This window comes from Hemiscyllium ocellatum, chromosome 7, assembly GCF_020745735.1.
Source record: "Hemiscyllium ocellatum isolate sHemOce1 chromosome 7, sHemOce1.pat.X.cur, whole genome shotgun sequence".
Classification (NCBI taxonomy): Eukaryota; Metazoa; Chordata; class Chondrichthyes; order Orectolobiformes; family Hemiscylliidae; genus Hemiscyllium; species Hemiscyllium ocellatum.
Window position 1 is genome coordinate 77,103,048 of NC_083407.1, and position 27,098 is coordinate 77,130,145.

The 27,098-nt window shown below is 39.3% G+C and overlaps 1 protein-coding gene and 1 pseudogene across 1 annotated transcript in view; one reads left to right on the forward strand and one right to left on the reverse strand.

The window, feature by feature from the left end:
- calcrlb (calcitonin receptor-like b) overlaps nt 1-27,098 on the reverse strand; it is a 77,810-nt gene that overhangs the window by 19,772 nt on the left and 30,940 nt on the right. The window contains exons 2-6 of the mRNA XM_060827352.1: nt 14,290-14,382; nt 13,428-13,572; nt 9,485-9,601; nt 3,213-3,325; nt 3,013-3,104 (exon numbers count right to left, since the gene is read on the reverse strand). Of these exons, the coding sequence (XP_060683335.1) occupies nt 3,013-3,104; nt 3,213-3,325; nt 9,485-9,601; nt 13,428-13,572; nt 14,290-14,340 (518 nt within the window). The 5' untranslated portion in view covers nt 14,341-14,382. The remainder of the gene's footprint in view (nt 1-3,012; nt 3,105-3,212; nt 3,326-9,484; nt 9,602-13,427; nt 13,573-14,289; nt 14,383-27,098) is intronic.
- On the forward strand, nt 24,968-25,307 carry LOC132817510 (large ribosomal subunit protein eL34-like; annotated as a pseudogene).

The window sequence follows — 27,098 nt, forward strand, 5'->3', positions numbered from 1 at the left end:
AAGAGAAGAACAAAAAGAAATAAATTGCTTTCCTGGGTCATAAAGAACTCATGTCAAAATAACGCCTGCTCTTTAATATTAAATCGTTCATAATGCACTCAGGCTAACAGAAGCTGATACATAACTTACAATTCAGACATATTTCTGTCCAAGTTTATTTTAATATCAAAATGACCAAACTGCTATTGTCAATGCCACTAAGAACATCAAACCCTAATCTTTGAACACATCCCTTGGTGCAGTCATTCATTCATGCTGAATCCATTGGCGAGCAAGCTCAGTGTTGGCTTTTACCCTGAGCTGAAGGTCAGATGCTATATTCTATCCATCACTGAGGTAAAATATTGCTGTTTCCATGATAATTCTTCCCTCTGGCTTAATCTCATCTCAATGCTGCCAAGCCATTTATCCATGTTCTGCTCTCTTCAGCCTTGACTTCAACATCCATAACCAACTCATCTCCTTTTCCACACAAATTGAAGATGCCTATTACTCCTCTCACTTTTTTTTTTAGCTCCTTGCACTAAATTCAAATCTCTGTACTTATTTCATCATCTGTTTCTGATCATTTTCACCCACATCGCCCATAGATTATCTCCAGCCCGTTGTTTCTTTTAATGACTGTGGCACTTAATGAATTATATATAAGTCATATTTTAAAGACTGAAGCTAATTTAAGTGCAATCACAAGTTTAAGTCACCACCTATTTGCCAAATGAATGACTTTCATCTAAAGGATGGTTCTCCTTACGTAATGGCTATAATAAGGTCACTTAAAAATACAGTAACACTTGCAATAGCAGAATCTGCAATAGAGAGCAGACTTGTATGGATGCAAATATTTATAATGTTGTGGGTTCCTTCACATCAATGCTATAGGCCACAACTGGATCTAAGTCACCATCAGACAACATTAGTTTTATTTCTACTCAGCAAGTTGAGTAGAAATCAGTTTCATGGGTGACTGTCAGAATTTTACAAATGATTTTCTGCTACGCTTCCTCTGAAAATCTGGTTAAGGAAATGATGTCCCCAGATACATCTAAGATAAATAAAATCATTATTTCAGTGGGAGTGAATAATGATCTCTGACCTGTCATTGAGATGAGATTAATTAAACAGAACAAAACTAGGGCTTGGCTTATCATATTTTCCCAACTTCAAAAAAAAAGGGACAAGTGCAAAGCTCCAGCTATCATCGGTGCTTATTCTTTAATGTAAACTCAGCAGGACATTTTGTAGTTTCGTTTGTATCCTCACTTCATCTGGGAGGCTAATTGTAATATTGGCCAGAAATTAATACACATCGGGGCAAGTGACCAATAGGCATAAAGTTATGTGTATTGTCTATCCATTTTCAACTAGCACCACCACAGATTTACATCTAGTGAGGAAGGTGTGGGTATCCCTCCATCCTTAGGTTAATGGATGCCCTTAGGTGGCCACTTAATGAGCACTTCAAGATCTCTTTCCACCCCATCACAAGGTTTTCGCAAGGTAGCTGGAGGTCATAATCAAGATTCAAGCCCATCAAGACTCAGGGAGGGCAATTAATATGCTCCATACATACTCAGGCCATCACCCTAACCCTACCAGATCCATTATAGGATGACTGCAATGCCTGCATCCCATCCTTGGGTTTCCCCTCCCTACCTGATATGTGCATACTACATCCTTCCCATTTGCTTCCATGCCATGGCCTCCTAGCTTGACCTTGCTGAATACCCCTCAACCTAGTTCCCAATCTGGCATTAGCAAAAATCTCTCAAGATGATGACCATTGTTCGCCATCCCTGTCCTGGTAGCATAAAGCTGACTGCTATTATAAACAAGGGACCTCCTCCACATATGTAGGACATTAATTGCCCTCTAGCTATTAAATGGCTGCATGGCAACCAACTGATGTGGGCACAGTCTTGCCATTGACATTTTTGTCAGGGAGGCTTTTGGGAAGCCTGCTAGAATGTAAAATAATTTATGTCTCATTTCATGGAATTGACAAATAAACGTCTTATGTTGCACTTCTGACATTTTACAGTGTAGCAATTCAGATTCTAAGCAATATTTCTGAGTACATTAATCTTAATGTAGCCCACACTGTAAGACTATGAAAGAACAAATTCGCATTTGCAGTGCAGCAATATTAGATATAGTTAATGTTAATGTAAAAATCAAATGTACATAGATGAAGTAAAAAGCTTCTGATTCAATACTGCACAAAGGATTACTGCTTAAACATCTGCAATATAGGTGAGTGACATACACAGCTATACTGTCTGCTTCATGTATGTGAATAACACAAATATTACATTAGCTATCTCTGTGATTTATCAATTTATAGGACATTGGGTGATGTAAATAGATTCTGTCACTTTTATGTACTATGTTATTGTGTGTTCTGACTTCACTCTCAGTAACTATTTGTAGAACCTGTTTTGTCAGCAACGTAAAGAAAAAAGCACTCGGTACAATTTTTATGTCAGCTGTACTTTGAAAACTGAAATTAACTGTGCAGCTCTGCTTTAAGGCCTTTCCCCACCTGGTTGATGCTCTGAAACTACAAAGCTGAAAAAGAAAGTTTCCACCTTCATTGAAGGGATTTTCAGCTTTTCCACATCCAACTTTTCTGCACTGTATGACCCTATGACTACAGCTCTATAACTAGCTGCACTGTAAACTCTCCCTACATTTTGACAGCTGTGACACATTCCACAATAGCAGCTGAGGCAAGCCAAAGCATTTGAAGTATTCCAAATAAAACAATGCACATTCTTTAAAATCAAAATCAATTCACCGTATTTCTCAATGTTAAAAGATTCTTCAAACAAAAGTACCAGGATTCGGTTCCGCGTCTCTGCCAAAAGCTAACCACTTCCTCCTTGGGCCATAACTTGGGTGACATGTTTACTGAAATCGCATTTTTGAGATATATTCTTTATACACAAATGAGCTAGTAAATAGGGGCAAAAACGGTAACTCCAGTGGCAAAGATAATAACTGTGCAATACTTACTTGAAATAAAAGAATATGGCAAGAGAAATCAGCAAGGATGCCACTGACAATCCATGTCCAATCACAGCCAAGTACAATAAGTTTACTGCTGTCTGTTTTGGGGAGAAACAAGAATTCCAAACTGATTATTAGCGAGGAATAGCATCAGATGACATGTATTCTCTGGTTGTGTTGTGAAGGATTCTAATCAGTGTTCATACCTTTCGTTTTTCCCTTGTGTGTGCATTACACTGAGTGTAGTTTGTCCATGTTCTTTTACTCACTGGATGGTGAAACCATTTTCCACTTTCATCACAAATTTTCATGGCTTTTTCTATTTGTGAAACAAACAAAACAAATACCTCTCAATGAAGTTAGAATGGTTATTTTGAAACACTTTTTGTGCAGGATTGTATTGCATGTAAATTAAATCTTACTAAGATGTAGGCCTTGGATCTAATTTTAATTAGCATGAAGGGCTGGAAACAGTGATAATGTGGATGGGCAGATTAGATTTTTGATTAGATTAAATTCCCTACAGTGTGGAAACAGGCCTCTTGGCCCAACAAGTCCACACTGACCCTCTGAAGCGTAGCCCACCTGGATCCATTCCCCTCCATTTACCCCATGACTAATACACCTAACTGTATGGGCAATTTAGCATGGCCAATTCACCTGATCTGCACATCTTTTGATTGTGGGAGGAAACCGGAGCACCCAGTTGAAACTCATACAGACAGTCACCAGAGGTGGGAACCAAACCTGGGTCACTGGCGCTGTGAGGCAGCAGTGCTAACCACAGAGCTACCATGTCACCCCATCTGTTTTAGGGAAAAATAAGAATTCCAAACTGATTATTAGCAAGGCACAGCATCAGATGACATATATTCTCTAGTTGTGTTGTGAAAAATTCTAATCACCATACAGTTTGCTAAAATCAACTTATCCAGTTTAAAAGTAATTACTTCCACATTTATTCTCACCAGATACAAAATACCCATTGACATAGAGAGACATCCATGAATCATCCAAATAGGGCCTTAAATCACAAATTAAATGCTGTGCATATAATACCCTATTTACAAAATGAGCGGAACATGGCCTAATAGCTACAATATTCTGAACTTTCATCTAACAATAAATAATGTTCTAGTACTTCCATTTATATAGTACCTTCTCTCTTTGAAATACATCAAAGCCACTTACTAAATGGTTTACATTTGTAATACAATGGCAATTGTTAGGTTCACAATCTGTTATTGTAATTCTATGTAAGCAGCAACACCAGAGGTGAATTCCTCATGAAACGATTTCTAGCTGGCAAGCGAAATTTACTTTAATGTGGTGACGTCAAAAACACAGCACATTAATAATAAGGAAAATCAAAATTTTAAGCAGCACGATTGCAGTATTCAAATCCAAATTATGTCTTTGCATAATAATTTCACTGCAAGCCTGTTGGTGTCATAGTTCTTCTGCCCTTATGAACTACAAGTTTATTGCATGCTACTGATAATTCTGGGTTGTATTGCTGTCTATTTTAATCTTATCCATTAGGCATGAATCAATACTCTTGGATTACAGGGTCATTGTATGTGGAGGTAATTCAATCTTAACCTTCAATTGTTATCATGATAAATTTTCTACCAGAGTGTAGAATCTCCTCCCTTCTATAGGCTTTGTTGTAATATTAAATCAATGAATAATCAAGGTGAAGCCTAACAATGCACATAACTAGCGAAATGATCTTAACTAAAACAATCCATGATCAAATTGAGGATTTTGGCTTCCTTTAAGAAACAAATACTGAATGTATGAGACTTGGGATAAAACCCTCATCATAAGTATTTAGTAACACCAGAATTTAATATTAATAACATTCAACTTTAATTTATAACTGTGCTCAAAGCAAGTATGCAAGTGTGAAGGGTTGAGAATTACTTTAATGCAAATGAAGGATCTTCCTATTTTCCTTTAGTTTCACAACGATGCTCTTTAATCTCTAAAAAGGTTTTGGCCTTTTGACCTTCTAGGTAAGCAACATCTATTGCTATTTTTAATATTTGCTATGCTCCAACTTCTCATGTCAATAAAGAGTAGGTACTATCTCTGACCATTTTGTAATTTTTTTTGAGTAATATCAAAATTCACAGGAAAATGTGATGGAGAGGAATAAACCAGAGTTACATTCTTTAGAGTATAAAATTATGATATGTATCTCATTAAAACACTTAAAAACCATCATGGATTCAACAGGGTAGATATAAAGAGAATGTTTCCCCTGGTTAGGGAACCTAGTTGAAAGTGTTCACAAAAAATGTTTCTAGATAAATAAATCAAGAGCTAAATGGCATGCTAAATCAAAGTATTGTTAAGTAGAAGATCAACCATTATCTAATTGAATGAAGGAGCAGATTTGAAGGGCCGAATGGCTATTCCTACTTTATTTACCGTCTTTTGACTTTGAATTGGAATTCAATAAAGTACGTTTTGAAGCAATGAGGAAATTGTTGCAAAGCAGCAAATGTGAATTCATAAAATTTACCACTTCAAATATTATGAGAATGTACTTGACAAATGACAATAAGGTGACAATGCACCAGTTCTGCATTCACAGTCTTGACATCAATCATTGCCACAACAGTGATGCTTATGAGTATCTGAAATGACATTTATCAGCAAATAACAATGCATTATAATGTTCAGAAAAGCGGATCACTTCCTTTAGGTCACATTTCTTTGTTTATCCAGTTTCAAAGTGATGTGCAAAAATTAGCTTCTAGCTGATGAAGGTGGAAAAACTGTGAATACATGTACAAATAAATTATTCAGGCCTACTTCACAGTATTAAATAACAGGAAAGATGCATTAAATTTCAGAAAGTTTAGATGAAATCAGGGTTAAAAACATTATTATCTGGCACTTGCATAAAGCTTACATAGTAATAATGTCTGGAGGAACTTCATAGGAAAGTCAAACAAAATTTGACACTGAGTCAGATTAGAACAGGTGAACAACGGCTTGGTGAAAGGAGTCAAAATGGAACAATGTAAAGTAGTAAAGAGCACGGTGGAGAGATTTAGATTGGAAATTTCAGATTTTAGGACTAAGACTGCCAAAAAAAAGTGGTGAAACAATGAAAATTGGACTTGTGCAGGAGGCAAGAGTACAAAGATCTCAGGTGGCTGTAGCGCTGGAAAACAGAGATGTTGTAGAAACTCAGCAGGTCTGTGAAGAGATAATAGAGGTAATGTTTCGAGCATGATAGGATTCTTTTCCAGAATTGAAAGGGCTCAAACGTCCCTGGAGGATATTGCAGACAATGTTAGGCAAAGCATTTCTTCAATGTTGAAAGGGCATCTCAGTTACAAATGGTAAATCCTGCAATCATGCAAATGGCTAACATATTGGTCCCAAAACTGTGTTAAATTGTTTTACAATGTTTCATTTGGTGCAGATTGTAGCCTTATTGCCTCTGAGGTCAAGATTTCAGTTTCAAGATTCTCTCCAGGGCTTGACTACAAAAATTGATGGAGAGAGGAGGAGAACTTCTTCAAGGTAGGCATCCTTGCAAGAGGATTCGCAATAAGGTTAAGATAACTAGGCAAAAGTGAGGACTGTAGATGCTGGAAACCAGAGTTTATATTAGAGTGGTGCTGGAAAAGCACAGCAGGTCAGGCGATTTTCCTGTTCCTCAGATGCTGCCAGACCTGCTGTGCTTTTCCAGTAACACTCTGACCTAAACTCTGGTTTCCAGCACTTTTGCCTACAAAAATTAATACTAACACTCCAGTGGGGTGCTGAGGGCATGCTGCACTGTTAGAGTGGCCATCTTTCTGACTAGACAGTAAAGTGAGGAAGTGTCTGGCAGCTGGGGTGGATGGAAAAAATTGGATAAGAGCAGGGGAGCTATCCTCAGTGTCCTGGCCAAGGTTAATCCCCCAGTGAACATCATTAAACCAGCCTAGGCTGAATCTTGCAGCATTTTGGCTAGGTGCAAGTTACACCTAGTTGTGTACACCTAGTAGCTTCACATTACCACATGTTGATCTCAGAACAACTCGCCACTCAGCAGCTATCTCGGAATTCATCAGCATCTTTGGTGTCACGCCATTTTTAAAAGCCTGTTCCACACCCAGACAGGCCAGAGATGCCCTGCACAATTCCTGGGATTGGCCATGGACATGTTAGATAGGAAGAGATCAGTGACCAGCTTTGCAGGCAGAGACCTAAAGGTCTAGCTAGATAGAGTGGGACTTCCTTTCCTCCTTTGGACCATCATGGCAGCCATAACACCAGGCCATGTCAGTCTGGTCCAATATTGTCAATCCTGAAGAAGGGCTAATGCCCGAAACGTCAAATCTCCTGCTCCTTGGATGCTGCCTGACCTGCTGCACTTTTCCAGCAACACATTTTCAGCTCCAATATTGTCACCTGGATTAGAGTGCTCTCAGACTTCTAGGGCAATGCCCAGCACCCCAGGAAGAAGGCCAATGACATTCTCCACTCCACCAGCATGGGTGCCACTATCTTCTGTCCAATATCTCACACTCACTCTCACTTTCTTCTGGTCTACCCTCTCCTAACAAGAGTCATACTTTACCGATTTCACCAACTGCCTTTAATAACTTCCCTCATTCACCTCAACCCCTGACACCACAAACCCTGCATGCCCTCTGCACTGCCTACTCCCTCACTCAGGACACCTCCCCACCTGCATCAAAACCAACAGCTGTGCCGCCCACTTTCATCTCCCTTAAGACATGCTTCTCCCATTCCAGGAGAAAATACACCTCAAAAGGATAGAAAGACTCAAGTCAAGTGATGTGCTGGAAAAGCACAGCAGGTCAGGCAGCATCCAAGAAGCAGAAGAAGCGATGTTTCAGGCATAAGCCTGAAGCATAATCTATGTTTCATAAGCCTGAAACATAGATTCTCCCATCCTTGGATGCTGCCTGACCTGCTGTGCTTTTCCAGCACCACACTCTCGACTTTGATCTCCAGCATCTGTAGTCCTCACTTTCTCCAAATAGTATACTGACTGACCATGTGCAAGCTTCTGGACTGGTACTGGAGGCTGCCCCAACTTCCTGCACAGGGGCGCCCTGTTGACTTTACCGAGGTCTGCTGATAACCATGACAAGTTCCTTTGTATCTGTGGTAGAGGGCAAGGCAAGACAGAAATAATGTGAGCTTGGTACCTCTAGCTAATAGATCAAAGTTCAACAAGGCAAGGCACAGTAATGTTGTGAGCATCCAAATAAGCTCAAAGTGAGTGCGTACCATATCAGCAAGTAAATAGTCTGGATGTATAGTCTAGTGTAGACCATGACCTGGGTGTAAGTCCCTGAGCATACAGTGTCATTATTGCAGCAGTGTAATAGTAGTTGACAGTGCAGCATCCTGTAAATGGATTGGAAATGTGCCATGAGGGTGTTTCACAGCTGGCATATGTTAAATGCCAATGTGTCTGGATGTGGGCTGCATGTGGTTGGTGCCCATGGAGCCATGTTGATGCCTATTGTCCTACATGGAGTTGCTTCAAAATAAGCAGTAGCGGATTCTGCCAGATACTCACTCTGGTTATTGTCAAGTTTCATTGACCAGGCAGCATCCAAGGAGCAGGAGAGTTGATGTTTTGGGCATAAGCCCTTCATCAGGAATTCCACATCACTCTGAACCCTATAAGATTCTGTTCATTATCTTGTCATTAGCACATTGCTAACTGTGGGAGACTCCTGTGTGCAAATTAATTACTATATTTGCTACATTACAACAATGTTCTTATTGTATCAAAAAGTATTTTAATAGCTTTAAAGTACTTTCCCATGATCAATGGTTTTAACATTTAGAATATAAATGCAAGTCTTGTTTTTCATAAGATCAGCGCAACACATCTTTCTGGCCAGCCAATTGGGGCAGTAGCCACTTTCATAAGAACGTAAGAAGTACGAGCAGGAGTAGGCAGTTCAGCCCCTCCAACCTGCTCCACCATTTGACACAATCACAGATGATCTCATCTTGGCCTCAATTCCACTCTGCATAACCCTTCCATCCATTACTAATTAAAAATCTTAAGTTTAGTCAATGTCCTGGCATCCACACCCACTCTGGGATAATAAACTCCAAAGATCCATGATGCCCCTCATGTCGACCCCAAACCGGTTCCCACCCCTGCCACCGACTTAGCCTAAAACCATGACCTTTCATTCCAGACTGACCGACATGAGGAAACTTCACTCCACATCCCCCTGAGCATCTTATACACTTCAACTAGATATCCTCTCATTCTTCCAAACTCCAAAGAGTACAGGCCCAAACTGCTCAATTTTTCTCTCTCATCAGCTGTCAATCCAAAAGTCATCCACATCCAGAATTGCCAAAGGTGACTAGACTCTTTCATGAATATACCCATTCATGTAGACCTGAACATTGCTTAAAGTCTGAGTCATGATTACTGCAGATGGGATTGACAGAGCAATATTGACTATACCTGATGGATCAAAGTCTTGGAAGTAATCAGGGCAATGCTGGACAGCCACTGTTCCAGGAGGTGCATCTTCCCAGCACAACCATCCATCCCAAGTCCTGCTACATGCAGTGCTTGTCTCTAAGGAATAAAAGGAATAACACTGTTTGAAATGCTAGAAAATATTTCTGTCATCCAGTAAGATTACTTGTTGCCACCTTTGCCCAAATGCAATTAATGATACCACTGCATTGTCTTTTATTTTTAGAAAGGGCATTATCATTATGACAGGGTTTGACAAACCTGAATTATATTACACCTCAGAAAAGCTTTGCCCAGTCTTTGCCAATGTTTCTGTTTAGCATGATCTTCTATCCATCTTTCTTTATCTTGTATTTCTCCCTCATGTATTTATCTAAATTCCCCTCAACAAACACAAGGTCTTTTTAAGAGTTCTGGTGGCTCTGTAGGATCTTTCAGCATTTACCCTAAAATATATTAGTATATATCACATCGTGATATGGTTCTCACAAAATGATCAGGGCATGGTACTTTTAGTGGTTTCCCTTCCTAAGCAAAGAAAACGTTTGTGCAAAATATTTATCCAATTAAAGCTTCCCATGAGAATAAATAATGAAAAATTGGCAAGAAGATCAGAAAGCAGGGAGCAGAGATTTACGATAATTATCAAAGTCACTTGACGGAAAACTAGGAGAACATTTTTATCCAGTCAGATTTTCCCATCTGGAAGACATAATCTAAAAATCTGATGGAAGAAGCGCCAACAGTGACTTTCGAAGAAAAGTTTGCAGTATTTTTGAAGACTTACAGTGAAAGAGAAGGGAGGTGGGATCATTTGGGTACCTCACAGGAATGACGGGCTAATCAAATCCTTCTAAGATTGTGGACAGATGGGTGTCAGACAATTAATTTCCCCGGAAGAAAGGACAACAGTCCACCGACAGGCCTGGATGAAACCCATCCTGCAGCCCTTCACTGCTGCTGGTGAGCTAACTAATATCACAATGGGACTTCCCCAAAGGGGGACACAGCACAAACTCTGGATTTGCTGGCCAATCTGATAGCAGCTCCAAAGATTCTGTCAGTGTTCCATTGGGCCACACGGGCCAATTAGGAAGTAACTAATGATGGAGTGCTGATTTGAGATACGTCCAGAGGTTTTGGGTGGAGGCTTGGAACCTTAGTGGCATCAATTGGGCAAATCTTTTCTGTGGTGTAATATAATTTAGGTTTGTCAAACCCAGTCATAATTTGCTGTGTTCTAAAGAATGAAGGAAGTGGAGTACTGCTTTATTAGGGTATGCCTCTGCTGGGCAAGTGTAACATTTGGATCCATTGAGCTTCAAACTAGCACAACAGACTCTTAATTATTTATTTACATATTGAGAGTGTGCTGCTGATTTTGGTACATGTCCAAGCTCGATATTATAGGAGGGAACTTGGGGATAGGTGACAATGGGATGGGCTAGCCAGTCTCCTTATCTCACATGCTTCCCCACTGAAAACACAGCTGGTAGGAGCATTAAATAAACAGCCCTATGATGCCAGAATTCCACAATCTGAGAATTAAATGCCCTTCTATCACTTCATCATGTGATGTTAAGGCTACGTACAAACATGAAGCCAGCAGTTGTAAAAAAAATACATTTAGTCAACATTCTCATGCTAAATATAACAATGTGAAGCTGAGTTGTTTTTTTAAATGGACAAAATTTGTTTTAGATTTCAAGGGCTTAGTGACAGAGTCGTACATTCCATGATCAAGCTACACTAACTATAAACCCTCAAGTCCTTTTGCTCGATTTGCTGACAGATAACACTGTACAATTGCAGAGCAAAGGGGAAAAGGCACAATGGTGAAAATGACAAAGATTAATCTCATTCAAGGTCTGCGTGCTCCCTGTGGTTTTCTTAATTAGAATGAATATCAGTAATACCAATAAAATACTAAGTAAAGCCAATGGATTGAAATGTAAATTGTCCAATCAATAAAAGAACAAATATTTTGAATTTTTTTATACTTTAAAGAATAAATAGTGCGTATCTTTTAAAAGGTGAATAAATCTACTCTTCTGACTTTTGATAATAAGCTCAAACCTAATGCAGAACAGCACACTTTATTTCCTTAAGGTGTTGTCTGACCCATTCTTTATTTCCAGCAGTTTCTGTTGTAATTTCTGATGACCAGTTCTCCCCCATATTGTGGGAAGATAGGAACAAGTGGAGGCTGTTTAACCCATGAGCCTGCCCTAGGTTAGATCATCATCAATCAATTCTATTTAACTCATACCTAACTTCCCTTGATAACTATATTTTACAGATGACAAATAAGATCAAGGCTTTGGAACATCTTTAGTGCACCAAAGCACATTTTTTTTATTTAAACAACAAAAAAATTAATTGTTGAAACTTGGACATCAGTAGCATAAAATTTACTGCTTATCTCTAGCTGTCCTTGAAACATTGGTTATGACTGTTTTCTTGAATGGCTGTGAATGTTAGGACATTAAGATTTTGAAGGGGCTTGATGGGGTAAATGCTGTAGGATCGATTAGTCAGCAAATCTAAAACACAGCAGCAAAGTCTCAGGATAGAAGGTTAGTCCTTTCAGGCTGAAATGAGGAGAAATTTCTTCAGTCGGGTTATGTTTCTTTGGAATTCTCTACCCTGGAGGTCCAGGATCTATTGTGGATATATTTAAAACTGGGATTGACAATGTATTTTTGGTGTTCATGGAAGCAAAGGATACGGAGAGTGGGCAGGAGCTGGCCTTGAAGCCTAAGATCAGCCATGATGACGTTGAATGGCAGAGCAGGATCAATGAGCTACTCCTATCTCTTTAGCTTTCGTGGAGGTGGTGGCATTTCCACATGCCCACGACTCATGTGATTTTAGGTAGCAGATGTGGGGCTTGCATGAACCCTTTGAAGAAGTGAGTAGCAAATGCTGAGACGTTCCTTTCAATGTTACTTCACTAGAAATACAGTGGCAATGTTGTTTCCATGGAGTTAGAGGGATTTATGACACCGTAGAGTTGAAGTAGCATCGGGGAAAGAAGAAATTCTCTGGTATATCTCAGCTACTGTCTCTGCAGAGTTATTGTATCATTGCCAGAGTGTCAGTCATTCTCTCACCAATCAACCCAAATTCTATTCAAACAGATTTCACACTTTTACCATGAATCCATTAGAAGAGACGAACACCATGCACACTTGTATCCACAATGCTCTTTGACACTAACACACTTTGCAGTTTTTGGAAGTGGCAGTAACCAGAACTGAGAGATTTGTAGAAAGCAGCACAATATTACGATGTCCAGTGTGAAACTAAATGTCATACTAAAAGTCTTAGAAACTAAATGCCAGCTTCTCTGTCAGTCTCTAATCAAGGAAATCAGAGGTCTGTGGAAGAATGAGCAGCACTGCATACAATGGCATCCTCATACAGGTTCAAGTTTTAATGACTCCTTCCTAAAAATAAAATGAAGGTTAAAAGGTTTTCTTTCCACCAATGATTACTGTGCAGCGGCTGCTGCAAAGTCTAGGCAATGTGAGACTACCTCCCTAAGCTGGCCTGACACCTGTTCCCTGGATCTGACTTGGGCAGCTTCATGTATGAGTTCCATAACTTGGCTGAAAGCACTACGTATTCATCTCAATGCCAATATAGTATCGTAGCTATGACCTGCTACATTAACATTTCCTCCTCAACTTAGCCTCACCCTATAAACGTTGAAGATAGTTCTAACTGACCATTTTAAATTGCAGTCACCTAATTTATTATTCATTAGCAATAAGCAGATTGCCTTACAATCAATGTAAAATTGAGTAGTGTCAATTGAACAGCAACTTAGAAGAATGTGTTGCTGGCAGTGGGCAGAACCCTGAATAAAAAGGCAATCACTGACACATTAGCATGTATACAAAACAGTCACTTCATCCTTTACCATTTTCCTTACGTGCAGGAGCCTGCATAATCTTCTGGTAGCATTCATACTGCGCAGTCATTATTTTTTGCCTGGTGAAGCCAAATCCTTGGTACAGTTCTGCTGTTCCACTCCGTGTACTGTTCTCAGTCATGACTACTGCAAACTGATACAAAACAAATATATTGTTGGAGACATGGAACATGTGTAGATCTGTGGAGATGAATATCAGTTAAACTAAGCTTTTATGCAAATCTTTGTCAATAAAACTTAACTAAAACTTAATAACTGACATTTCCATTAGTGCCAAGAAATGAGCTTGTTAGTTTGTCATTTCAGACACCAGATCACCAACAACCCAGCAAAGCCCCTCCCCAACTCTGCTAAAACCCTCATCCCCACCATTCAGTACTGCAATCTTCCTCAACAGGAAAAAAAATTTATAGATGTTACAGTGCAAAACTGGAAATTCCATGAGCATGTTGTGCCATGGTTCATTACTTCAGATATAGCACATGTACTGACTCAAGCATAAATCTTCAAACTAGATTATTGGGTGGCCTTTACTGAATAGGTACATAGGCAACTTAAGGTCAATTATATCGATGGTATTGATATTTGTGCACTGATTAAAGAGTTCTCATGATGAAAATGCGAGAATTCTCTGCACGTTATCCCAGTAAAGCTGGCTCATAAATAATGTAAATTTCCAGTACAAGCAAGTTCACCATCCAAACAAATTATGCAGCTCTACCATTTCATAAGCATAATAGCACTGCTTTTATTTATAAGTTGTGTAGCGCACTTGAATTTCTGAACATCAAATGAGAATGGCCAAAAAGGTTTTGATGCATTTGCTAACTGAGTTAATTTTAAAACCTACCTTTGAAATGGAAAAAAAGAACAAAAAATGAAACATCCAGTTCCCTTCCATCGAAGACGTTGTCCAGAATAGTTTATTATTGAATATGACAGCCTATAAAAGTGATAGAAAAAATAGCCTGAGTGACAAAAGCAACTGGAACATATTAAATTTACACTCATCTCAGAATAGGGATTGTGCACTTTTCCTGCTTGATATCATATATCATAAGGATTCCATATTTTTGCTGTTTAATATCATATATCATAGGGATCTTGCCTGCTGTATATTTACTATCACACATCACAGGAATACTACATTGTTGCTTTATAATATGATACTCATACAAACACCATGAGCTTTGAATTGCAATTTAAATTTGTAAGTATCTAAGTAACAATGCTCTGTTTTGAATTTGGACTACTTTTGAGCTAACTGACAGTTGTCTATTTTACATTTACAATACAATTTATGATGTGAAATAATTTTTGCTCCACATCAATGAAACTGTGCCAGTACAATCCAATAATGTGTTCTCAACTGACTTCCCAGTCCTGAGACTTGAATGCATGTAACTGCATTTTAATCAGAACCAATCTGGGTTTTAAAGATTCTTCCTTGGGTCCCTGGGCACTCCTTAAACTGATACATAATTCTAAAAGTTTTGACAATTCAGACATTCTCATCTGAATTCTTCACAATTTTAAACTCTGCTAGTCAAGTGTATGTAATCATAAGGATCCAATAGTGGGAAGCAATATAAATTCTTTACAGCTGACATAAACCTATTAACAATTACAGCTCTCAGGCAGAGTTAATGATTCCAAAATGGTCAATGTTCATATTACACTTGCTTCACCCACTGTTTAATGGGTTAACTAATGGGTTAACTAAATGGAGATGTTCAAAAGACAATGGCTGTGAAGGTTTAATATTCATTTTAGATTGGTCCCACACATTACAATGATGCCATATACAGTCTGTTGGTGAAGAAGGTCTGTTCCATCTTTAAGAGGAGGCAAAGGTCTCTGTGCCAACTCCTTAAAGTTCTTGTAATTAGGCCTGACCAAATGTAGTTGTACTCATTGCTTTCATGCAGTAAATCTACGTGTTATCTAAGAACAATGCCCCTTTCTGAAGATACATAATGGTATATGCTTTAACTCCAATTGATACATAGCCCTAAAACAAAGCAATGCCAAAGGGGAGTTGCTGACAGTGAACTACCAGTAACAATGCTTACCCAGTATCACATACTATTAGACATGGCAAATACCAGCAAGTAACAGGAATAGCCATCTTTGAAATACCACACACGCCATACATTTTCATGGTAGATTGATATCAAATACAATTATTGAGAATATTTTTCCTGATGGCTTGGGTAGTACAGCAAAATAGAATGGATTCAACACACAGCAGTTAATCTGGTAATCTAATATCTGTAGTCACATCTGTTTTTGGCTTTCCAAAGCTGAAACTCAAATATTCACAAACATTTAACTTAATACACAGGTATTAATTATGACTAAGGAGAAAGTGAGGACTGCAGATGCTGGAGATCAGAGCTTAAAAATGTGAGGGTGATAGGCCGGAGAGGGGGGTGAGGGAATGATGAATGCAGATTTCTCCAGCTTTCTCATTTCCCCTCCCCCCACCTTGTCTCAGTCCCAACCCTCAGACTCAGCACCGCCTTCTTGACCTACAATCTTCTTCCCGACCTCTCCGCCCCACCTCCTCTCCGACCTATCACCCTCACCTTAACCTCCCCTTCCACCTATCATATTCCCAATGCCCCTCCCTCAAGTTCCTCCTCCTTACCTTTTATCTTAGCCTGCTTGGCATACCCTCCTCATTCCTGAAGAAGGGCTTATGCCCGAAATGTCGATTCTCCTGTTCCTTTGATGCTGCCTCACCTGCTGCGCTTTTCCAGCAACACATTTTTAAGCTCTTAATTATGACTAAGGCTGTCATGTATACACTGATTTGACAAGTATCCCTTTGTTCCATAACAGCCAAAAAGCAAACGCAAACTTATCTCCTCAATAAATGCTCTCATCTTCTGGTTGCTTGCCAAAGAAGCATTTTGCATATCCAAAGAAGAAAATTTGAAGCATTTATAGTTGCGTGTGTTTATTTTACACAGAATTCCCAAATTAGACACTACATTTAAAAATAATTTGACAGACACAGAGGATTGATAGTATATTTGTAAACAGGGTTGCTATAATAAACGTATCCAAAAGAACTTTATAAAGTGTGGCTGATATACCAAAAGGCACTCCTCTTTCTAAGCAAGTCATTCTCTTTATAAGACTTCTTAAGGAAGTGCGTTATTCAGAGTGTTTTCTCTGCCTACTTCCATTTCAATTCTTCCTGCCTTGAAATTGGGAGTTTTTGAATTTAACTTTATTTTTTTCCATCACTCCAGTACCTGAGTACATGACTTCAGAATAGGAAGCATCATATCATTGATTTTGAACAAGTTATTTCTTTACAATGATTGATCTATTCCAATCCATGTGTTCCTCCAAGTGCTCAGTTGCCATGGATTCGGACAAACCCTGGAATTTTCACATTACTTGAGCAGGCATTGATGATTTAGTTGGGAAAATATACAATAAGCAGAAAATTCTGATCTCAGTGTTGCAAATAAAATTTCTGATTTTCCAGTTAATATTAAAAGTATGCATTTTGAACCTTGCTAATGAACAGCAACGACCTTATTTCCTACAATTTGCATCTCATTATCAGCTAATAACTCATTTCTGTGCAACTCAAAATTCTTCCCTCCTTCCCAATGAAAACCAGGCAGCCCAAATTCCTGACAGGAAAGTCAGGCTGTTATGTGGTGCCAGCAGTTTTCTATTTTCCCCTTTGGACAGCTCCACCACCATTTCCCCACAAGCTCCATGGATACTGTACTCTTCAATGCTTCATCTACAAAATTGGGCATCACCAAACATCAGCCTCACCACATCATCATGGCTACGTTTGGACTATCTCACACACACTTTTATTGCTTCAGAATTTCATTTTGGAGCTCAGGGGCACTTGTAACTTGCGAGTTTCTGCTGAGTCATTTTGCATGTGGAGATGCAGACACATCTTATGCACTTTATGACTTTTAACTTACTCTCTTAGCTCTCATTCAATTTACACTGACTTGGAGGCTGTTGGGTTTTTTAGCTTGCATTATCTTTGAACCCATAGACTCTTCAGTGTTAACCGACAAGCTGTCAGCATTTCTAGTTTGTATCACATTTTGGCACAGCGGGAGAGAGAGTCAGCTTATCAGTTCAGAACCTTAAAAAGCCAAGGTGTGGGCAGGTTGCTGTACAGACATCATGCTATATCAATGTCCACACCTACAATATGCATCATCAGCTAATGTGGCAAATACACTGCATGTGTTTCAGGAAAATGGCCATGTCTGAAAGTCCAACAGCAAGTTCTTAGTGAAGTGAAGGGAGGGGTCTGTGGTCAGTCATGGAGTGCCACCACTGTCAGTCAAGGGAGTGGTCTGATTCCAGTTCAGGACATTGGCCACTGTCAGTCAGGCTCTTAGTCCTATCAGAGCCCAGCAATTAGTGTCCTTGCAATCCAAAGACTGGGCCATGATTTGCCCTTTAGATCAAATGTAACCAGTCTGAAGAGCTTATGCATGAAACATTGACTCTCTTGCTTCTCAGATGCTGCCTGACGGGCTGTGCTTTACCAGCACCACACTTTTCAGCTCTGATCTCCAGCATCTGCAGTCCTCACTTTCTCCTCCATGAATCTAGCATCCCTACTTTCATTACCTATGTCTCTTAGAAACCCAAAACAAGTGGAAACTAAGAGTTTCCAAACTGTTGTATCGGCTGAAGCAGGGCTTTTGCACGGAAGAAATAGGTCAACATCCCATTCCCATGCTTGCCAAAGGTACATTGACCTGAATTTTCATGCATGTAGTTTGGTCCCATAGTGCAACATCCAATCCTCAAACCACAAATGCACCCTGGATGTTACTAATTTCTCTCATACCATAATCTGTCTCCAATTTTTGTCACCCTTCACTCATTTCTCAGGAGTGGCATCAGCAGCAGCCTTGATGCAAACTGACTTCCATAAAAGCAGCTTATGGGGTCAGGAATAGTGAATGAAGCCAGTGGTCTGGAGACAAAATATTATAAAGCTATATCCCTGTGGTGTCGCTCCAAATAGAGCTGACATCACCTTGAACCAAAGTCAGATCATCAGTGGCAAAAACGTTAAAGCTATTGGGCAAATACTTCAGTGTGCTCATAACCTGTATAATTTCACAGATAAAGGCATAAATTTCATAACGTTACTGCAATAACGTTATCAAACGAGCCCCTTCCCATTGTCTGTGGTATCAATCCAGCACGTTATATAATATGTAGTCAGAATGTGGAACTCAAAACCCCAGGGAGAGGATGAGTGAGAGGAAGCTAGGTAAGCCTATATGAGAAAATAAAGGATTACACTGACAAATTTAGTTGAGAAAGGGTAGCAAGGCAGCTCAAATGAAACAAAACTTTTGCTTTGCACTGCACTGAATGGCTTTTATTCTGTGCTTAATAACCTATGCTGTATATTAATTCTATGCAATTCACCTGATTGCATTCATACAGATACTTGCAGATCTCAAATACTTTTTCAAATTCATTTATAAAATGTCAATGCTGCTGGCTAGACCAGCAATTATTTTCCATGCCTATCTGCCCTTGAAAAAGTGATCCTGATCCAAACTCTTGAACCACTGCAGTCTGCATGTAGGACCACCCACAATGCTCTTAGGGAGAAAGCTTTAGTGTTTTGATCCTGTAACAGGGAAGGAATTGCATCATAGTTGGTCTGTAGCTTAGAGGGGAACTTGCAGGTGCTGGTATTCCAATGCATCTGCTGCCTCTGTGCTTTCAGGTAGTAGGGGTTAAATGTTTGGAAGATGCTGTTGAAGAAGAATGGTTAATTGCTGCAGTGCCTATTGTAGATGGGACACTGTGCATTGCTCAGTGGAGGCAACATATGTTGAAAATGGTAAATGTTGCTAATCAAGATGGCTGCTTTGTTCTGGATGGTGTCAAACTACTTGAGTGTCGTCAGAGCTGCACTCATCCAGGCCAAGTGGATGATATTCCTTCACCGTCTTGATTTTAATCCTTGTAGGTGGTAGACATGTTTTGGGGAATCAGATGGTGACTTACCTACCGCTGAATTCCCATGTTCTGACTAGTGTTTTTTTTAATTTGCAAGGTACTTAAACAGTTAATTCAGTTTTTGATCAATGGTAACATCTTTAAAAATAAAATTGTCTCAAAATGTCATGACCCCAGTGATTTAGAAAATGACAGCTGGGGAATTCAGTTTTTAATTTTTCTAGGCATGAAAGATTCCATGTAATCACAAGTCATTTGGAATAATTACAGAACATATAATAATCAAAGTCACATTCCCAAGACTGTAATCTGTAGAGCATGAGCTCATTTTCACATGACAATACATAACATTGAAGTTTAAGAAAATCGTTTATAAACATACTTGAAAATAATAGTAATCTATAATGCTGTAATCTATCTAAACCTGGCACTTGTTACTTTTGTAAAATACATTCTGTCGAAGATCAAGTTAAACATGATACAATCTTGAATATGGATATTGTTCATTCCGATGTTATTCATATTTTAAATATGAGCAGAAATGCTTTGTTGAGGCAACTCTAAGTGAAACATTTTCTAATGAGCTTGAAACTGAGACACATTTGTGTAGCTCTTTGCTTGAAGATAGCACCATTGTTTATGAACTGTTAATTGTTTATGAACCTAGACCACTCTGATAGACTCATTTGAATTAAAATATTTAACTGAAAAAGGTAAATTAACTACAAAACATTACTGAGTCTCAAAGTAAAAAACTTTAATGCCAACACAAAAAAAAATCACAGGACACAAAAACAGGGAAACTCAGCAGATCTGCCAGCATCTGTGGAGATAAAGCAGAGTTAATATTTTGAATCCTGTGACCCTTATTCAGAACGGGGTCACTAAACTTGAAATGCTAACTCTGCCTTCTCTCCAGAGATACTGCCAAACCTGATGGTTTCTCCATGCTCTTGGCATGCTCTCCTGTACTCTCCAATGAACGATGTTTGATCCCCTGGTTTGATAGTATTGGTCGAGTGGGGGATATGCTTGGACATGAGGTTACAGATTGTGCTGGAGTACAACTCTGCTGCAGCTAGAAGGCATAGCCTTTAAATAAAGGGGAGTGAATTTAGGACTGAGTTGAAAAGGAGCTTTTTCATCCAAAGGATTGTGAATCAGTGGAATTCCCTGTCTGGTGAAGCAATTAAGGCAATGAAAGTTTTTTAAGGCAAAGACAGCTTTTTAAACAGTAAAGGAATTAATGGTTTAGGTGAGCGGGCAGATAAGTGGAGCTGAATCCACAAACAGATCTTGTTGAATGGCTGAGCAGTCTCAGCGGGCCAATCTTGAGCTGCTAGATCCATTCAAAATCTGTCCCACTTAGCACAGCGATAGTGCCACACAACACGATGGAAGGTATTCTCAATGTGAAAACAGAACTTCATCTCCAAAAGTGGTCGCTGTCATCGATACTGTCATGGTAAGATGCATCTGCAGCCAGCACATTGGTAAACCTGAGGTCAGGTGTATTTTTCCCTCTTGCTGGTTCCCTCACCACCTGGGGCAGACACAGACTAGCAGCTACATCCTTCAGGACCCAACCAGAACAATCAGTAATGCTTCTGCTGAGCCACTCTAGGTGGTGAACATTGAAATTTCCCATGGAGAGCACATTTTGCACCCTTGCTACCTTCAGTGCTTCCTCCAAGTGTTGTTCAACATGGAGGAGCACCGATTCATCAGCTGAGGGAGGACAGCATGTGGTAATCAGCAGGAGGTTTCCTTGTGCATGTTTAACCTGAAACCATGAAACTTCAAGGGATTTGCAGTCAATGTCAAACCTTGTCGAATGCCTTACTGAAGTCCATATAGATCACATCTACCACTCTGCCCTCATCTATCCTCTTTGTTACTTCTTCAAAAAACTCAATCAAGTTTGTGAGACATGATTTTCCACACACAAAGCCATGTTGACTACACCTGATCAAGTCCTGGGGATTTATCCACCTTTATGCATTTTAAGAATCCAGCACTTCCACCTTTGTAATATGGACATTTTTCAAGATGTCACCATCTATCTCCCTACAGTCTATATTTTCCATGTGCTTTTCCACAGTAAATACTGATGCAAAATACTCGTTTAGTATCTCCCCCAATTTCTGCGGTTCCACACAAAGGCTGCCTTGCTGATCTTTGAGGGGTCCCATTCTCTCCCTATTTACCCATTTGTCCTTAATGTATTTGTAAAAACCCTTTGGATTTTTATTGAATTCAAATTCCAATATTCATCTTGGTGGGCCTCAAATCCAGGTCCTCAGAATATTAGCTGAGGTTCTGGATTAATAATTGAGCAATTAAATCACCAGGCTATCTCCTCCCTCAATATGATTACTCACCTAAGGACATTGCTGAAAGAGAGATATGTTCCAAAGTGTTTCATCTTTCACTCATAAGGACAAACCCATGAATGCCAAAGTTAAAACAATTACAGTTCATACTGCAGGAGAAAAGAGTGAGAATTGATCTGCAAATCAACTCTGATTGGCTGAGAAATTGTCACTGAGACAGTAACTAAGAATCATAGGCTCCCAAAGCTTCTGATAATTCAAAAAAGGTGCAAGATTTGACCAAATTGCTTTCATTTGTAAAGAACAAATCCCTGCATATGAATGTATTTTGCTTCTGGCAAATGTAAATACACCACTTTACGAACTCAACTGATTATCTTCAATTACATGTTACTGTAACTATTGGGTTTTGCAAGCTGGCTGATTATTGTCTATGCTCTGTGTATAAGAAACAGCCAAGGAACTTTTATTTGGTTCAATCAGCCAGTTGTTGGAAAATAAGGTCAATGTTCCTGGCATCACATCAGCAATGATATTCATTCATGATTTTGCTCAAACATATGTTGGCAGAAGATCATTTTAGACAGATGGCACCATCCTGTTAATGGAAAATACCACTTAAACAACTAGTTCATGGAAACACTGTGAAAATGCTTGCTTAACCCTGTTCAATTTCTTCCAGGGCAGCAGAGTTTTGGATGCCCCCAAGTCTATGGACTGTAGAATATGGGAAATCAGTCACTAATGCATTGAATAACTGAGTTGAGAGACATGAGTGGGGTATTCAGCAGCAAATGATCTGAGACAGGGTAAAGTCAGACATTGTTATGGAGGGAGAGATAGGCAAATTTTGTGATGACACGAATATTTGTTTGAATCAAATGTATCAACAAGAATGCAATCAAATTGGCTTACTCTCAGACTGGCGCTACAGAGAGGGATGAAGTCGGTAACTTCAAAACAGAATTTGGAGTCCAGGCTTAATGTAAAAATATCATTTTTCCAAAGAGTTAATTGGAGAAATTTCTGCTCATTCAGTACTACTCCTTGAATAAACAATTTGATAATTTAGCAACAGTGGATAAGTCAAGAAAGGTGATGATGAGATAGAGTTGAATGTCAACAGTGTATACATGAAACGTAATACTGCTCTCTTCATATATCTGTATCATTTAGCATATTTTTGCAAACTCCCCATAATTTGCTTTAATACGCATTTTGTAACATCAGCAAATTTAGCCACAATACAGCTGGTTCCTTCTGCCAAGTTATTAATATTGATCATTAATAATTGAAGACCTACACTGATCCCTGTGTGCATTCCACTAACTAATTATATTTTGTTAAAGTGAAAATGATTCACTTATCCTGACTCTGTTTCCTATCGGTTAGCCAACCCTCTATCCAGGAGAAAGTGAGGACTGCAGATGCTGGAGATCAGAGCTGAAATTGAGTTGCTGGAAAGGCGCAGCAGGTCAGGCAGCATCCAAGGAACAGGAGAAGCGACGTTTCGAGCATAAGCTTTCGGGCATTCCTGAGGAAGGGCTTATGCCCGAAACGTCGATTCTCCTGTTCCTTGGATGCTGCCTGACCTGCTGCGCCTTTCCAGCAACACATTTTCAGCAACGCTCTACCCACACTATCATACCACCCTCAACACCATGAGCTCTTATCTTCCGCAGCAAGTTTTAAAGTGGCATTGGAATTCTATTTTGAAATCCAAACAAATCATCTTTACTCACTCTCCTTTATCCACCTTGCTTGTTCCATTCTCAAACGGCTCTAATATATTTGCCAAATACGACTTTACTTTCACCAGGCCATGTTGACTCTGCCTGATTGTATTACGATTTTTGAAATGTTCTGCTATTATTTCCTTAATGATGGTTTCTAATATTTTCCCAATGATGGATGTTAGGCCTAGCTGCTTGCTTCCTATCTTCCTTCATTCTTGAATAGAGCTGTTACATTTGGGGTTTTCCAATCCACTGGAACCTTTCTCTAGAATCTAGAATGCTTTAAAAGGTTACCACGAATATATCCAAAACCTGGACACCCAATTTTTTAAAAGTCCTTATGATAACGTTATTTGATTCATTGGATTTGTCAGTGTTTAATCCCAATAACCTTCCTTATACCTTCCCTTTAGTTATCAAGATTATTTTAATTTCCTCCCTTCCCTTTTGTTGTTTGATGTTCCACCATTCTTCAAATATTTTTGTGATTTCTACTGTGCAGTTAGACATAAAGTATTAGTTCAAGTTCTGTCTCTCCCCTTGTTCCCCATTTTTAATTCCTCAGTCTCATCTTCTAAGGAACGGATGCTTACTTTCGGTACTTTATTCCTTTTTTATATACTTGCAAGGTCAGCTGCTTGGAATTTGTCAATCTTAGTGGCAAAGAAATTCATGAGCTCCTTATACTTGCTATTCAAAGTGAAGACAAAGGAAGCAGGAGAGCTGGGAAGAAAGGTGTAAGAAGGAACTGGGGAATTATAAAGTCAGAGAATCATACAGCAGGGAAACAGACCCTTCGGTCCAATTTATCCACGCCGACCAGATAGCCTAAACTGATGTAGTTCCATTTGCCAGCATTTGGCCCATATCCCTCTAAACCATTCTTATTCATATACCAATCCAGATGCCTTTTAAATGTTGCAATTGTACCAGCCTTCACCACTTCCTCTGGCAGCTTATTCCATACACTCACCTTCCTCTGCATGAACATGTTGCCCCTTAGATCCTTTGTAAATCTTTTTTTGACTCCCCTTTTCTAGTGAAAAAGACCTAGACTATTCACCTTAGCTTTGGACTCCCCTTTCCTAGCGAAAAGGACCTAGACTATACACCCTATCCTTGCTCTTCATGATTTTATAAACCTCTATGTGGTCACCCCAACCTCCGATGCTCCAGGGAAAATAGCCCCAGCCTATTAAGCTTCTTCCTATAGCTCACACCCTCCAGTCCCAGCAACATCCTTGTTCAAAAATAGTCTCCAGGTCCTTACCATCAACTGTATATTCCTGCCCTGGTTTGCCTTTCCAAAATGCAACATCTAAATTAAACTCCATCTGTTTTGCATTCCAGAGTAATCCTGTAATGATGAGCAGTTTTAGCAAATAACAGCATGACCCAGTGGTGTCTAAAGGGATCCAGCCAGACCTGGTGATGGACACCAATGCCTTCAGTGAACTAAGAAACAGTGATGGTTCAATGTCTGAGACATCACCAGAGGTTGTCCTACAATGCTGCCTACAACAAGAAAAGATTGTCTCGTGCTCCTGGGAACCACATCGTGTTCCTGTACCAAAGCACCAAAGTCTGCATGTGGCATCTGTCCTGGACAAATCCATGATATTTGGGCTGTTTGACCCAAAGTCCTAATGGTATTGTCAAAGACCAAGGTGCATGTCAGTTGAGCTTATAGTAGTTTCATGAGCACCAAAAGTGTATGTGACAGAAATGAGCATATATTTCTTATTGAGGAACAGAAGATAGCCATGGAGGTCCTGAAGGCCCAAGCACAAATCCAGAAGTCCAAGTGAACCATCTAGGTAACAATTGAAAGTAACGAACTAATTGGAAGATAAAGTGTTAACTTTCCTTGGATAATCTTTGGTTCTGAAATCTGATTACCTATTTCAGCCTGAGCTTGTTTTCCTCTTAAAAGAGACCTGTTTCCTCCTTGCCACACTCAGCAGCCACTGTTGAAACTGACCTTAAACAAGTGTTTATCCTCTCTTTTGTTTCTGACATCCGCAGGAAATGTTGAAAATCTCAACGTCCAACTCTTCCGCTATCCAGGAGTACAGCTGCCAGTACATTACAACCTCCTTTGACCGATATATGGTCTTTACAAACTAACTCCTGCTTTAACAGTGAACAATACTATCCCAATACAAGGATCTTAAATGACAGGAGGAGTGTAATGACTTATCCCTCCTTGTATCTCCTTTAATCTCAGCTATCTCACTGTGCTGGATAACAGATTTAAAAGCTGCCTATTAACAAGCTGAACTCCTCATTCCAATACATATCTTTTCCTTGTTCCAATAGCTCTAGCTTTTCTCTGTTAAAAGTAATGGGTGTGAATTAAATGCTTAAGACTGGACAATCATTGAGCAGGGGGTTGTAGTACACATGTAAAATCTGCTCCATTCAGCACAGATTGTAAAGTTAAATTCAGCTTGCGAGAAAAACGAATTGTTCCAACTTACCTTTATATTAATATTTTCCTTATTATTTGTTTTAGACACTGGTAAAGTTACTTTGTGACAGATTTTCACAAAATTTTCTTTGGAGAATGTCAGCCACACTCATACTTGTAAACATTTGGTTTGGTCAATCTACACATTGGAGGTCTAACGTCTTGTGAATTTGATCCAGAGGATTGATGCAAATATAAAAAGGACTTTGGAAAAGTTATCCTGTATTATTTTGTAGAAAAGTCATGAGTTTCCTGTGGCCTATCTCTCAGACGACAACCTGAGTGAAAAACCATTATTTAAAATAGCTGAAAATGTGTTGCTGGAAAAGCGCAGCAGGTCAGGCAGCATCCAAGGAGCAGGAGAATCGATGTTTTGGGCATGAGCCCTTCTTCAAGAAGCATGAGCTTTTTTGGGCACATGCCCGAAACGCGATTCTCCTGCTCCTTGGATGCTGCCTGACCTGCTGCGCTTTTCCAGCAACACATTTTCAGCTCTGATCTCCAGCATCTGCAGTCCTCACTTTCTCCTACATTATTTAAAATAAACCGTTTCAAAGAAATATCCATGATAATATTATTCACCCGCTCTGGTCTTCATAATTTAAAATACATTTTGTCTTGGTCTACATGGAATCCTTGCATGACAGAAGTATAAAAGTGGCATTAAAAATGTGTTTCTTGGCATTGACAGCATTCACCCTCAAATTATATACTCTAAAACAGAGTCTGCCCCATAACAAGAAAACCCTCAGACTACCCCACTCCTTATCTCTCCAACCTTATCCAGTTGCCTGTATCCGCTCCTACTCTCTAAAGTGTCATTCCAAAACATCTCCATCTTCTACTTTTAAAAATTTGCTTTAAAATTAGCTTTCACTGATGCTTTCTGCCTCTTCTTTTCCCCGTTTTCACATTTACTTGCCTGTGTCTACTTGTGAAGCATTGTGGGCTTTTTTTAACATGGAAGACATTAAAGGTAAGTCTTGCTTTACACAGAGGTCACATGATTTTTCGTATTTGCCAGGATGTCTAGCTAGCATACATCACCTCACAGGTCAACTTAACACAATGATTTAACAGTGCAAACACAATATGTTTGACAGATGTGCTGCTTTTACCTGCTCCATGT